This window comes from Pezoporus wallicus, unplaced genomic scaffold (genome assembly GCF_028554395.1).
Source record: "Pezoporus wallicus isolate ANWC-B61680 ecotype Strahan unplaced genomic scaffold, APGP_CSIRO_Pwel_v1 contig_5524, whole genome shotgun sequence".
Taxonomy (NCBI): Eukaryota; Metazoa; Chordata; class Aves; order Psittaciformes; family Psittacidae; genus Pezoporus; species Pezoporus wallicus.
The window spans coordinates 1764652-1777441 of record NW_026636622.1 but is presented as its reverse complement, the minus strand read 5'-3'; the positions used below and the strand labels follow the sequence as shown (position 1 = coordinate 1777441).

The window sequence follows — 12790 nt, the reverse complement described above, 5'->3', positions numbered from 1 at the left end:
ATTCTGCAGATGGAATTGCAACATACTTGATGAAAGAAACCAGTTTACATGTATTATCTTACACTAATATATCCCAACCCAATCAGATTCAGCTGCTCACAGGGTTTCATAAAACCAGTTCTTGTAAAACTCCAGGAAGATTTACCATTACTCTTCATTTTCAATAAATGAAGGAAGAAAACACTCCATTGCAAAAGCACCACTGCTTTAAGATCAAGAGCAAGTTTATTTATAAATTAGGCTCTTGTCAGATTTGGACAGATCCTGTTCCTGAGGACAATGAGTACTTTCTTATCATTTATTTTAGGATCTGTAGGACTGGCACCAGTATGGCTATATAGTTGTCAGCACTATGTAGCCCCTGCCTGCTCAGGCAGGAACCTGTCAGGCTGAAGCCAGAGTGCTACATCCTGCCGACCCTCTTCTGGTAATGCTTGTGAAAGAGCCTCAGTGAAAGTTCATGGAGTGATTCTGTGCCAAGGACATGAGTGAATCACTGTGGTGGATGCTGTGGCAGTGGCGATTTGCCCATAGATGGCAGCGTTTGCTGTCCTTTTGATATCCTGGTGATACTTGCATTTACTGTATTTGTTCCACCACAGAAGATTCTGTTGTACAGAAGGCCATAAACTCCAACTGAAAATACAGTTAGAGAAAACTTTCTGACTCATCTCTCAGGCTTTCTAAAAATAAAAATTAAAAGGAAGCCCGAATAGCATGAATAAAGAACACAGAAGTATGACCCTCATTTGTGCTGTGTATTGGAGGAGACGGTGTAGACCTGTTCTCCGTAGCCAGATTCCCCTATACATAAACACATCATAAATGTCTTCTAACTGTTTGCAGTGTATCTACGCTTTGAGTTCAGTGGCCCCATCTATAGAGAATATAAGCGTACCCCAGTAGTGCAGCGTAAAAGAAGAAACCTGTGAGGTGCAGAGAGAATCCCATTTAAGTGGTTTGGCTTATTCAGAAAGTCTACAGCAGAGCTGGAATTTGAATCCCTGAATCCTACCTTTAAAGGGGAATCTGAGTACAGATGGTTCCTTAGCATCTCCAAGACACCGTATACATCAGCCACATCTGCTGAGCACTTTCTGGTGATGACTCATTGTTTATTTCTCCAAACGTGGTGTAGGGAGAAGATGCATCTATCATTTCATTCCTTTCCTCCTCAAAATATATAGGCTGTCTAGGCTGACTGTCAGCAGTGGAGTTCATGATCAGTACTAGTATGGAGGTAACCAGCCTTTAGCTTCAAACATGTGCAGAACCTTTGCAAGTCTCCAGTTTCCTTAAAATATTTTCCTTCTGTGGATTGAGAGACTCTATCAGATTGCTCCGGGACTGTGACAGATGGAGGGTCTGTCACCCAGCATGTGGTTATTTGTGTCTATCTGGCTGCACTCAGAGTGGGTTTGAGAGTCTCTGAGATTTTCTGTGGGAAAGTTTCTTTATTATAAAACAGATTACAAAATATCTGGAAGGACAGTTCTGTTTTATCTTACTGTGCTAGCAGCCTTAAAGGACAAGATCTGTGTAAATTGTATGTTTCATCCAAAACAAAGTTCAGTCTGAGTGACAATGCCATTATGGGGATCACAACCATAGGATCTGTTTAAAAGCATTTGATTATTATATTCCTATAGGCTAGGAACATGGGATATGCAGAATGTCTCAGAGGTCAGTAATACCTGCTTTACAGAAATGTACAAAAGGTAGCATAATCCCAAAATCTGCCTTTACAGGAAGTTTAAGACTCAATTAATAAAAGATTGTTTTCCCTAGATCTCAATAAAAAGAAATTGAAATGAAACACAGTGCTTCCAGAAATCTTTGTAATATCCCTATAAATCAGGAAAAACTTCCGTCAAACAGCAAACACTTCTGTTGAACAGCTGTAGAGATGGTGCACAAATGCAGATAAACAAATAATGCCATGAAGATTGCCTTCTAAATCCAGAATGCTTTTCCTAACTTACAGAAAAAGCACTCTTGCATAAAGCACAAGAATATTTTCACTGAGAAGCTTTTTAAAGCTGTTCTGATACATAAAGTGAATTGTGCATTCGTGTGCATTCATTGCATAGTCGTACATGTGCAGTAATTAAAATCAAAATGAAAGGCCTAGTACCAAATGAAGGTAACAAAGTTATGAATAAAACTTTGACTGATGACATTGGACAAAACTGCAAATAGTCCTTTACATGCAACATAAAGGTAGCAAATGCAGACTGCATGGAGAGCAGTGCTTCTGGGAAGGCTCAGATTCAATGAATTTAAGACAAAACATTGAATTCTGTTAATATTTATGCCAATTTAATTCCAGGGTTACTCCACTAACTTAGTGTTACTCTGGATCTCTATCAATACGGTTGAAATTAGCATCTGGCTCATTGTTATAAATTTAATTTCTATCATTTCCTGACTTCCAACAGACAGAAAAAATGGCCCTTGGCCTTAATTATAATTGTATTACAGCGGCTTTCTCTGAAAGTCATATTTTTAATTTCTATTTAATCCATCCTTCTTTCTGAACTATAAACCTTTAATTCATAATGAAAATAAACAGCTATTTTATTGTCTTGTTTCTACTGCAGTTTTATATTCAAATGCCTCAGGATTTTGTCCTTTCCTGAAATCAAAGAAGTTTTAAAAATATGTACAATTGAGTTAAATAAATTCTCTTATTATATTCTATGTTTAAAAGTTACTCTTTCAATGCAACCACCCCACCTTATAGATAGAGGACTTAGAAGTAGCACTATAGAAACAAGTACAGTCTTACAAACTTGAACAGCAGATTTCTGGTCAAATCTACTCAAACTCACACTAATGAAAACACTTTTTACAAGAGAAATAAACTGTACAGAGAGTTATTTACTCTAAACTGAAACCAGTAGGACCTCCCATAGGTTGGTTCAGATCCTGGATAAAAATTAGAGTCATAGAATAGTTAGTGTTGGAAAGGACCTTAAGATCATCTAGTTCCAACCCCCCTGCCATGGGCAGGGACACCTCACACTAAACCATCTCACCCAAGGCCTCGTCCAACCTGACATTGAACACTGCCAGGGACAGAGCATTCACAACGTCCCTGGGCAACCCATTCCAGTGCCTCACCAACCTCACAGGAAAGAATTTCCTCCTTATATCCAATCTAAACTTCCCCTGTTTAAGTTTTAACCCGTTACCCCTTGTCCTGTCACTGGAGTCCCTAATGAAGAGTCCCTCCCCAGCATCCCTACAGGCCCCCTTCAGATACTGGAAGGCTGCTATGAGGTCAACACGCAGCCTTCTCTTCTCCAGGCTGAACAGCCCCAACTTTCTCAGCCTGTCTTCATACGGGAGGTGCTCCAGTCCCCTGATCATCCTCGTGGCCCTTCTCTGGACTTGTTCCAAGTCCTTTTTATGTTGAGGACACCAGAACTGCACACAATACTCCAGGTGAGGTCTCACGAGAACAGAATAGAGGGGCAGGATCACCTCCTTCGACCTGCTGGTCATGCTCCTTTTGATGCAGCCCAGGATACGGTTGGCTTTCTGGGCTGCAAGCGCACACTACTGGCTCATGTTCATTTTCTCATCGACCAGCAATTACAAGATACTTAATGAAAATGATCAGGGGAAGATGAAAGGTAAATGTGTGCCACAATGCACACACAGTCCTTTCATCTGGCTTTGTATTGCATTCCTTTTCACATGGATGCAGAATGAAAGAATACTGATGCTGTCTAAAGATGTTCATATTGCTGGGGAAAAAATAATATTCTATCCAATTATTAGAACACTCTTTCTGCTTTGAAGAGAACCCACTAGATTTTAAAGGCATCTTATTTTTCTGTCAGTTTCTTAAGATGTCTTTTGATGGTGGTATAAATTCCTGGGCTGGAGTGATGACTGGAAATGATTCTACATTGTTCAAGCAACCGAAGCTAAATAAATTGAGTCCTTCCACACAAAAGCATAACTACTGTAGAAAATGCTGATTTGCAGTCCACTAACCAATAGTGCCCAAGAATATGTAAGGGACAACTAATCTTCCACCAACACCAGCAGAACCTTAGATTTTCATAGTTGCCTCCCGAAAGTGGAACTAATTCCAAAAGCTGCTATCTCCTTGTCAGAGTCCCAAAATATTTTCCATACAATTGATATGTTATTTTACAGAGCACGCAAATTCCATTTTAATTTAACAGCAGTGTTGCAGCACTGGTTGGCTGTTTCTCCAAACTGTGTGCCAAGACTTAAATGACTTACCAACGACATGTTAAGCAAGGTTTTGAAATGCTTTAGAAATCAGAGTAATCTAACAAAGCATGTAATATAACACTTGTCTGTGCTGGCTTGACTTTGCTTTAAAGCAATTACTGAGTGGTCCCTGGAGTCCAACGGGAACAGCAACAGGGAAGAGTCATATTGCAGTCAGTCAGAATCCATTGCTTGAAGATTCTGAAGGACTTCCAGCACAACTTCATAGCAGAATAAATACTCATCCTGGATGCAAACACATCAATGTGAAACATCTAATTACATTCAACATAAATTCTAGACAAAGAACAATGAACTGTTTGAAGTGTTGCTTATAACACCAGCATCTATGTAACATCGACACAAAAACTTAGATATTTAAGAGAATCTTTGTTCTTTTTGTTCCATCACTTGAAAAGCTCATGAAAGTTTTCTTATTCAGTGCAGTACCTGTAAGCATGTGCTCAAGCCTCATTTAGGTCAGTAAATGCTTAATTTTTATCACACACTCAATCATTATCCTGAAGAAAAATATATCAAAGCATATGACAAAATATTTGCCTACAGGAAGAACGTACCCTGGTCTTGTCTTATTTTATTTCACACCACTTGTTTGCTCAAAATTGAGTTAGCCACATCTTATCTTTTCCTGTGTGAAAGCTCTTTTCAGGGGTAGGTTTAACTCAGCAGTAGTAGGCTTTACTGAGGTGGTGATAACTTAGCAATACAAAGAGTTCAGCTGAAGGCTGCAATTTTTCAGGGTAGAGTTTATGCTATCTCACTGGTTTTGTTGTTGATTCCTGCTTTTCTTTTTCCTTAAAAAAAAAGTGGGGGAGTGGGGAGGGAATGGGGATGGGACTGGGAGCTGTACTATAATGGTGCTTTGCTTTTATTTCCATTAGTTAGTAAGAAACAGACCTTTCATATTTAGATCTAGACACCGCTTGGCTGGAAGGGTGTTATTTTCCTCAAATGAGAAGGCTAAATTTATAGAATCATGGAATCATAGAATCGTTAGGGTTAGAAAGGACCTTAAGATCATCTAGTTCCAACCCCCCTGCCGTGGGCAGGGACACCTTACGCTAAATCATACCCAAGGCCTCGTCCAACCTGGTCTTGAACACTGCCAGGGATGGAGCATTCACAACCTCCCTGGGCAACCCATTCCAGTGCCTCACCACCCTAACAGGAAAGAATTTCCTCCTTATATCCAATCTAAACTTCCCCTGTTTAAGTTTTAACCCGTTACCCCTTGTCCTATCACTACAGTCTCTAATGAAAAGTCCCTCTCCAGCATCCTTATAGGCCCCCTTCAGATACTGGAAGGCTGCTATGAGGTCTCCATGCAGCCTTCTCTTCTCCAGGCTGAACAGCCCCAACTTCCTCAGCCTATCTTCATATGGGAGGTGCTCCAGTCCCCTGATCATCCTCATGGCCCTCCTCTGGACTTGTTCCAACAGTTGCAAGTCCTTTTTATGTTGAGGACGCCCGAACTGCACACAATACTCCAGGTGAGGTCTCACGAGAACAGAATAGAGGGGCAGGATCACCTCCTTCGACCTGCTGGTCACGCTCCTTTTGATGCAGCCCAGGATAGGGTTATCTTTCTGGGCTGCAAGCGCACACTGAAGCCGGCTCATGTTCATTTTCTCATTGACCACCACCCCCAAGTCCTTCTCCGCAGGGCTGCTCTGAATCTCTTCTCTGCCCAACCTGTAGCTGTGCTTGGGATTGCTCTGACCCAGGTGTAGGACCTTGCACTTGGCATGGTTAAAGTTATGCTTTAAGCCCCAGATTTATCAAAGCATGATTGAGACATTTAAAAATCATAATCTAGTTGAATATTGAAAACTTACCTTTGTTTGGATCATGCCAAATCGCTGATGTCTCAAGTCTCTCACTATCTGCTTGATGTTGAACTATCAGAAGAGAACAGGTTTTATTTTGTTGACATGCAAGTTATAAAGAAAGATTTAAGCAAGTTCAGATGGGGAAGTTCTGACTTAGTTCTGTTACAAATAGTATGTTTGCAGTTATTATCTTTGTTGCTTAAAACAATAAAAGCTGGTTTGTTCCATTTTGTTACATTGAATTCTAACAGGAATTATGCTGGTCTAAGATACTCCCACTGTTTTTTTTGACATCCATACCAATTTGTAATACTTAATGACAATCTGTTTGATACTTACAGATAAATCTTTTTCTATATAGCTGAGCAGAACTTCAACAGCCAGCAAAACTCCACTTCTTCCAATGCCAGTGCTACAGTGAGCAACAATAGGTCCTGTGCTGTGAGCTCTTCTCATGTAACAAATAAATTTTACAAGCTTCTCAGGCAGTTCGGAAGTATTTTGGTCTGGCCAAGTGGTAAACTGCAAATGACTTATAATGCGCTTCTCTTCTGTCTGGAAGAGCAAGACCAAAAATGTTAAGAATGACCAGTTCTAAGACCAAGTTTCAAGTAATTCCACTGATAAATTTTCCATTAGCTTCATTCTTAGTCAATTGTTAGTCTACTGAACAATTCCTCAGCTTTTCATTCTTGAGTCTATTAAGGTTTCTTTTAGGTTTTCAGAAACGTACTCAGAAGACACAGGCCTAGTATATTTGCTTCATATAATATATATGACACACTGAAGTTACTCTGGATGTAGTTATCTTATTTGATTAGAAAGGAAAAACAAAAACATTTGTTAAATTACATTCCAGTACTGTATAGTAAAATTAGTTTTGTAACCGAACTAAGTCATACTAATAGAAGAGTAGTAATATGATAGACATGATAGCAAGATTGTAAATGCTATTCTGGTATGAGATATAAAAGAATAATTTGTGATTAGATACACTAACACACAAACCAAATCAAACAAAAAAATTCTTACAAGAATAATCATAATGTAGGTAAAATAAAGAGTATTATTAACAGAATGGTCCTGGGACAGTACTTCTTGTTGCCAGCTTGCCATGTTAAGCTGAATGCAAAAGAACTACCCAGGATTTTTACAATCAGAAAAAAGTGAATGCATTTTTGGATTTCTCCTGAAGTAAAACTATGTCTTTCTGCAGTAATGTAATATTGGTCCAATACAGACATAGCAAACTAAGATAACCATTGAAACAATTACATATAACAGCCTATCTTCTCATCTTAATAATTTTTTGGGGGAACTCATATCAAATGTTTTACTATGCCTCACACTTAGTGACATAAAGTAAATTGGCTTTTCTTTATATAGAGATTTTTTTTTCTTGATGGAAAATGACCAATTTAGTCTGGAACAAGAATGAATCTTTTAATGGTTTCATTAATTTATATGTCCTGCAGAAATTTTTGCAAAGTTAAGTAAAGCTTTGAGGCAAGCTATTGAGACAAGACTGATGGACTTATAGTTGCCCAGTTTCCATGTTCTTACACTTCGATTCTGTATTTGTAGTTTCTGTATTCACGTCTTCTTTTGACATTAGAAAGAAATATCATTAATTGTAAAATCTAAAAAAAAACACTTTCTTCCCCTTCCAGCCAGCATTAGAGAATGTGAATCCACTCTGGCAGCCGTTACTGATTTGACTTAATGAGAACAGTAAGCAATTCTGCAAAACACTGAATGCACCAGCTCTGTGACTATTAAGGGACTAACTTTTGGACATTCTTGTATAACCTTAATTTCATGCCTGTTATTCAGATTTTTACATTCCTAAAAATTACTGAGCAAATGTTATGGAAGACGCAAACAATAATATTAGAATATACTTATGTGAAATACCTAATGAATTTCATCATATACGAAAATATTAAGCCTACTCAACTTACCTGCTTGTTGATCATTTCTATTGTTCTAATTATGAAGTATTCCAGAATCTGGTAATTGTCTAGCCTGAGATGGAAATTAGCCAGGTCTATAGAGTCATGGGGAGGTTCAGGCCAGTATCGGTGACATCTGATTTGCCCTAGCTCCACTTCTTTTGTCATCATGGCAATCACATCTGATTCACTCTCCCAGACCATTTGCCAGAAATCAGCCACAGTGGATGGCAAAGGCCCTTGGGTTGTAATATAGAAATGTTCATCTTCTCCAACTTTCATTCTAATGTAGCTTGCATTAATGTAGCCATTCTTTTCTCCCAGAGGAACTCGTGTCCTATCATCTGTACAGAAACAGAAAGTAGTTATTTCAGCTATAGATCTGAAACAAGAGTTCTACCATCTCTAGCAGTCGGGATGGTGAACCTCAGCCTCAAGCAGCAAAGTATGCCTCTGGATTTTCAAATACATTTGACAAGTACCACTAGTATTAATCACCATTAATAGGAATTCCCACAGATAAATTGTATTGTTCATTTCAGCTTTATTTCTCTTAAGATACCTGTGTAACACTCTGACAAGCCTTCTAATTACCATAGAATTGTATGGCAATGATTCAGAATAGTGTATCCAATATGGCTTTTAATATATGGGATGGGAATATTGTCACTGGACATTGCTGTTTTAAAGCAGGAAACTCCTGAGAACGTTCACTGTGTCACTAATATGGAAAGGTGACTGTGCTACAAATTTTGCATGTGTTTTCCTGCTGCTGCAGTTCAGAAAGACATCAAGGGTCCAGCAAGCGTTCCCGTTCTGTTGTGATACCTCTCAGGGAATCATTGGGTATTACAGGAATTTTTGGAAATCCTTATTAACAGCAGATATTCAGCTCTTGCACTGAAATCTTCTAAATGACTAAAATGACTTCTCATCAGTGAGCAGACTTGTTTCTGACTTAGAACAGAGATGAGCAGCTAAAAGCTCTGGTCGTATATTACGCTTCTAAACACTTCTGCAAACATCTTTATTTTTCCAAGAGACGCATAACTCCATGATTTCCACCATGCTTTCCAGAATTCCACTGTGTCACAAACAGTAGATATAGCTGTACATTCAAATAGATTTAAAGATCTGCTATTATAGTTCAAGTTACACTTGCCCATAGAAATGTAGATCAGTATCTCTGAGAAAAATGGGAAGGAAACACTCAGATAGCTGCCCCCTACCGGACAAAGTCCCACCTTGTGGAAGATGATACTCAGAAAATTACATACTGTGCAATGCTGACACCCTTACATGAACTCTACCTCCTTTGGAAAAATCTCAACACGTTTCACTGTTAGCATACCTCTCAGTGGCTAAGAATGTAGTGGGATTTGCATCTCCTTTGTATCAGTGTTAAAACTGCTTTTCTCTTTTCCAGTTAACTGAACGTATGTTCTCATTAGTGCGCATACTTACATGGAAGAATATCTCGGTATCTGTTTTTATCCCGGTTTTCTGGTGCTTTGCCAGTTCTGCAGTCATCTATTGGTTTCAAACGTTCTAAAGCCTAGAACAAAGAGAAATAATCCATGTTGTTCACATCCTTCATAGACAACCTTTATAGAGTTGGTGTGAGCAAATTGTACCGCTGTAAGTGACCCAACATTGGTAAATAGACTTCTTACAGAAGAGAATCAGTACATCACCCTCTAAACTTCAAATTGCTTTGTACTTTCTTCAGTCTGCACAAGATTTCTGGGGTTTTCAAGTGAGATTTCCAACCCAAATCCTCAACCCTTGTCATTACAAATCCCTGTTGTATACTGCTGTGAAATGGATGTTTGGAATAGTGTCTTGGTCAAATGTCCAAATGTCAGTATTCATAATTGATGACATACTAACTAAAGCACCAAGTATTGCTCTATTAACCAGTACTGAATGTCAGTGAATACTTTTCAGTGACAGGGAAAGTGATGGATATAGAGAACAGCATCAATGGTGAAAAGTGCAAATAATGTGATTGTTGAGTACTTCATAGCAGATTTAGGGGAATAGTGCAGTGTAGCTGGAAGCAGGCATGTAAAAGTTAATTTCGTTTAGAGTTTTGAGTTACCTTCACTTTTCTTTATTCTTTAACCTCTTTGGTATGCACTGCACAATGCTCAACCATCACATTATGGCACTACACAGTGTATATGGGCTGAAATACATGTGACATTTCTTTAATATATTCATCTGTTACTACAGCTTTTACTCAGATAAAATATCCACTGGCTTTGGTAACGAGTGCATTCCCTGTTAGATCTTTATGTTTTCTGTGCAGACGCGTGTTTCAGCTCATATGCTCTGCCTGGACCAGTAACAGAATGGAATGAATGGAAATTAATACATGCCCTTGAGCCTTTAGGGAAAGTCAGCAAATCCTATACACTTCAGCCTGTGGGATTTTCTACCCAGAAAGTCAGAGATATAAAGGCAAGTGAAAGGAACTGATAATGTTGTAATTGCTATTGAAAAGTGGTAGCAATCTATTTCCCTGGTTTTGAGTACATCCTTTAAAGGAAATTCCAGTACTGTGCTGAAGAGTTACGAAATAATCTGTTCTTTAGGAATTTGATGATAACTGAGTACTCTTTTTATATCCTGAAACAAGAGATTCTATATGCTTCCCTAATTTTATATATTTTCATGCCATCAGATGTAATTATGTGTTTTCATTATCTGTGGAGTTACATTACTTTTTTCTTTTTAATTTCATAAAGTTCCCAACCTTAATAGCATCTTGTGGCAATGAGTTCCATGATTCACTGGAGCATTGCGTGAAACATTTTGTTTTCAACTAAGTGTTTCAGGACTACTGAATCCCTAGCAGCATGGATTTCTTGCTTTAGTGCAGCCTCAAAAATAGTTCTTAGGGAGATGTTCAGCAGAGCTGAGGGGGTAATAGGAAGAAGTCAGTCTAGGAAAAAGTGATTAATACTCTAGTGTATTATTTTTCATTCCATGTGGGTTGTGTCTTTGGACAGGGAATAGTGAAAGCCTGACCTGTGTGGAAAGAAAGATCCAAATACTGTAGCATCACCCAAACAGTAGAGTAGAAACCCCATTCTGGCAGGAATAATTCTCTGAGAAAGTGGAGTCAGTAAAGATATACAAGCCAATCTCCCATACAGTATGCAGAAAGCTGATAAAAGTCACACACTCAGATCTTAAAAAGTAATCACACTTTACCACAAACTCCTTTAACACCTCTTGAGTCTCAATCCGAAAGTGAAGGTCTCGAATAAGACCTGTGATGCCAGTCGTTGGACCTATTCCAGCCAGTGATGTTTTAAAGTTAATTAAGTGAGTCAGTTCATCTCCAGAAGCAAAGGTTCTACCTATATATCAACAAAGAAAAACAAAGGAGTTTTTAATTATCATTGTTCATAGTACAAATTCTTGGCTTTAAAAACTAGGGGGCTGCAGTACATGAGTACATTTTGATGCTTATACTGTGGAAGTGAAATGTGAAAAAATATTTTTGGCTTACTTATGTTCACAGCAGAAAGAAGAGTAAGTCAGCACCATGGATACAACCAGCACCACATTTCATGTCATTTGGAAGCAGATCCAACTATTGCAGCTTATTGCCTCATACAGTTTCTAAATACAGTCTGTTTAAATAAAGTGTTCTTGCAGAAATTCTATTGGTACTGGAGTCTTTCACCACATCTTCACGAGGAATCATCTTCATCTATCCAACACTTTCCTGAAAATTAGTACTGCCACACCACAGTGCTAGGAATAATCACTGCAAATTCTTCTTCCCTGAAGTAAAAGATCTTCTGTCCTTTTCATCTTACCTCACACTCCTCTTCAAGAATGAGATGCAAAGCAACAAAATCAGGATTCAGTTTTACTAATTTGCTCACTCTGAAGTATATGTTCTGATATGAAACTTGACAGATTAAGACAATGGATAAACATTTATATCTCTAGAAATATGACTACTTTACTGTAGCAAGTGAATTTTTTTTTTACCATGTAGAGGAAAACAGTAGCTTGTTTGGTAAAAAATAGTTGTTTGAGGCAGAGAAATTAGGAATTTGTCCTTTTAGTCATAGGCTACTGTTGGCAAAGGATAACATGCCAGCTGTCTCAAAGAAACCCTATTGATCAGTTCTACAGGTCTGTGGTATGCTGAAGACAAGAAGCAATGCTCTCTTTTCCTCTTGTAAGATGTCATCTTTATTCTTAACCAATCTCCATAACAAAACTGTTGTGCTTTCTATGCTTTTGTCTGGGCTACAACTTGCACCTGCCTTGCCTGAGCTTCTGAAACGATTTCTGTCCACTTTCTGTTCTCTAGCCATAAGATATGCCAGGGTATTTCTATTAACTAGTCGAGAGTGCCAGTCAAGACAGATCTGCCACTCCAGACACAGCACGCTATTTCCTATACACCTCTCTTTTGTTCCAGATCAAGTGGAATAAGAAAGCCAAAAATCTGAGCAGGTATGAGAGGAGAGATTGGTTATAATTTTCTATTTGCTAGCCAGCACAGTTTGGTAGTGTGAGGGAGATAACTGTGATTTACTTCTTCTAAGAGCCATGAGCAATTCATTGCTTCCACGGGGCAAGAAGAAGCAGGGAGAGACCTGTATTTCAGAGAATCTATAGGATACTGCAGTATGATTGCTTTCACAAATTTTTCTTGTTTGGAGCGGAAGCAGCTTTATTTCCTATAGGAACAACTAGGCAGATTCT

General features: G+C 38.6%; 1 protein-coding gene across 1 annotated transcript in view; it reads right to left on the bottom strand.

Moving 5' to 3' along the window:
* Nucleotides 1-3601: 3601 nt before the first annotated feature.
* The window catches only part of FRMPD2 (FERM and PDZ domain containing 2), a 63125-nt gene continuing 53936 nt past the window's right edge, over nucleotides 3602-12790 (bottom strand). Inside the window, exons 38-43 of the mRNA XM_057401096.1 lie at nucleotides 11273-11421; nucleotides 9518-9608; nucleotides 8063-8397; nucleotides 6441-6656; nucleotides 6108-6170; nucleotides 3602-4497 (exon numbers count right to left, since the gene is read on the bottom strand). Coding sequence (XP_057257079.1) covers nucleotides 4426-4497; nucleotides 6108-6170; nucleotides 6441-6656; nucleotides 8063-8397; nucleotides 9518-9608; nucleotides 11273-11421 — 926 coding nt within the window. The 3' untranslated portion in view covers nucleotides 3602-4425. The remainder of the gene's footprint in view (nucleotides 4498-6107; nucleotides 6171-6440; nucleotides 6657-8062; nucleotides 8398-9517; nucleotides 9609-11272; nucleotides 11422-12790) is intronic.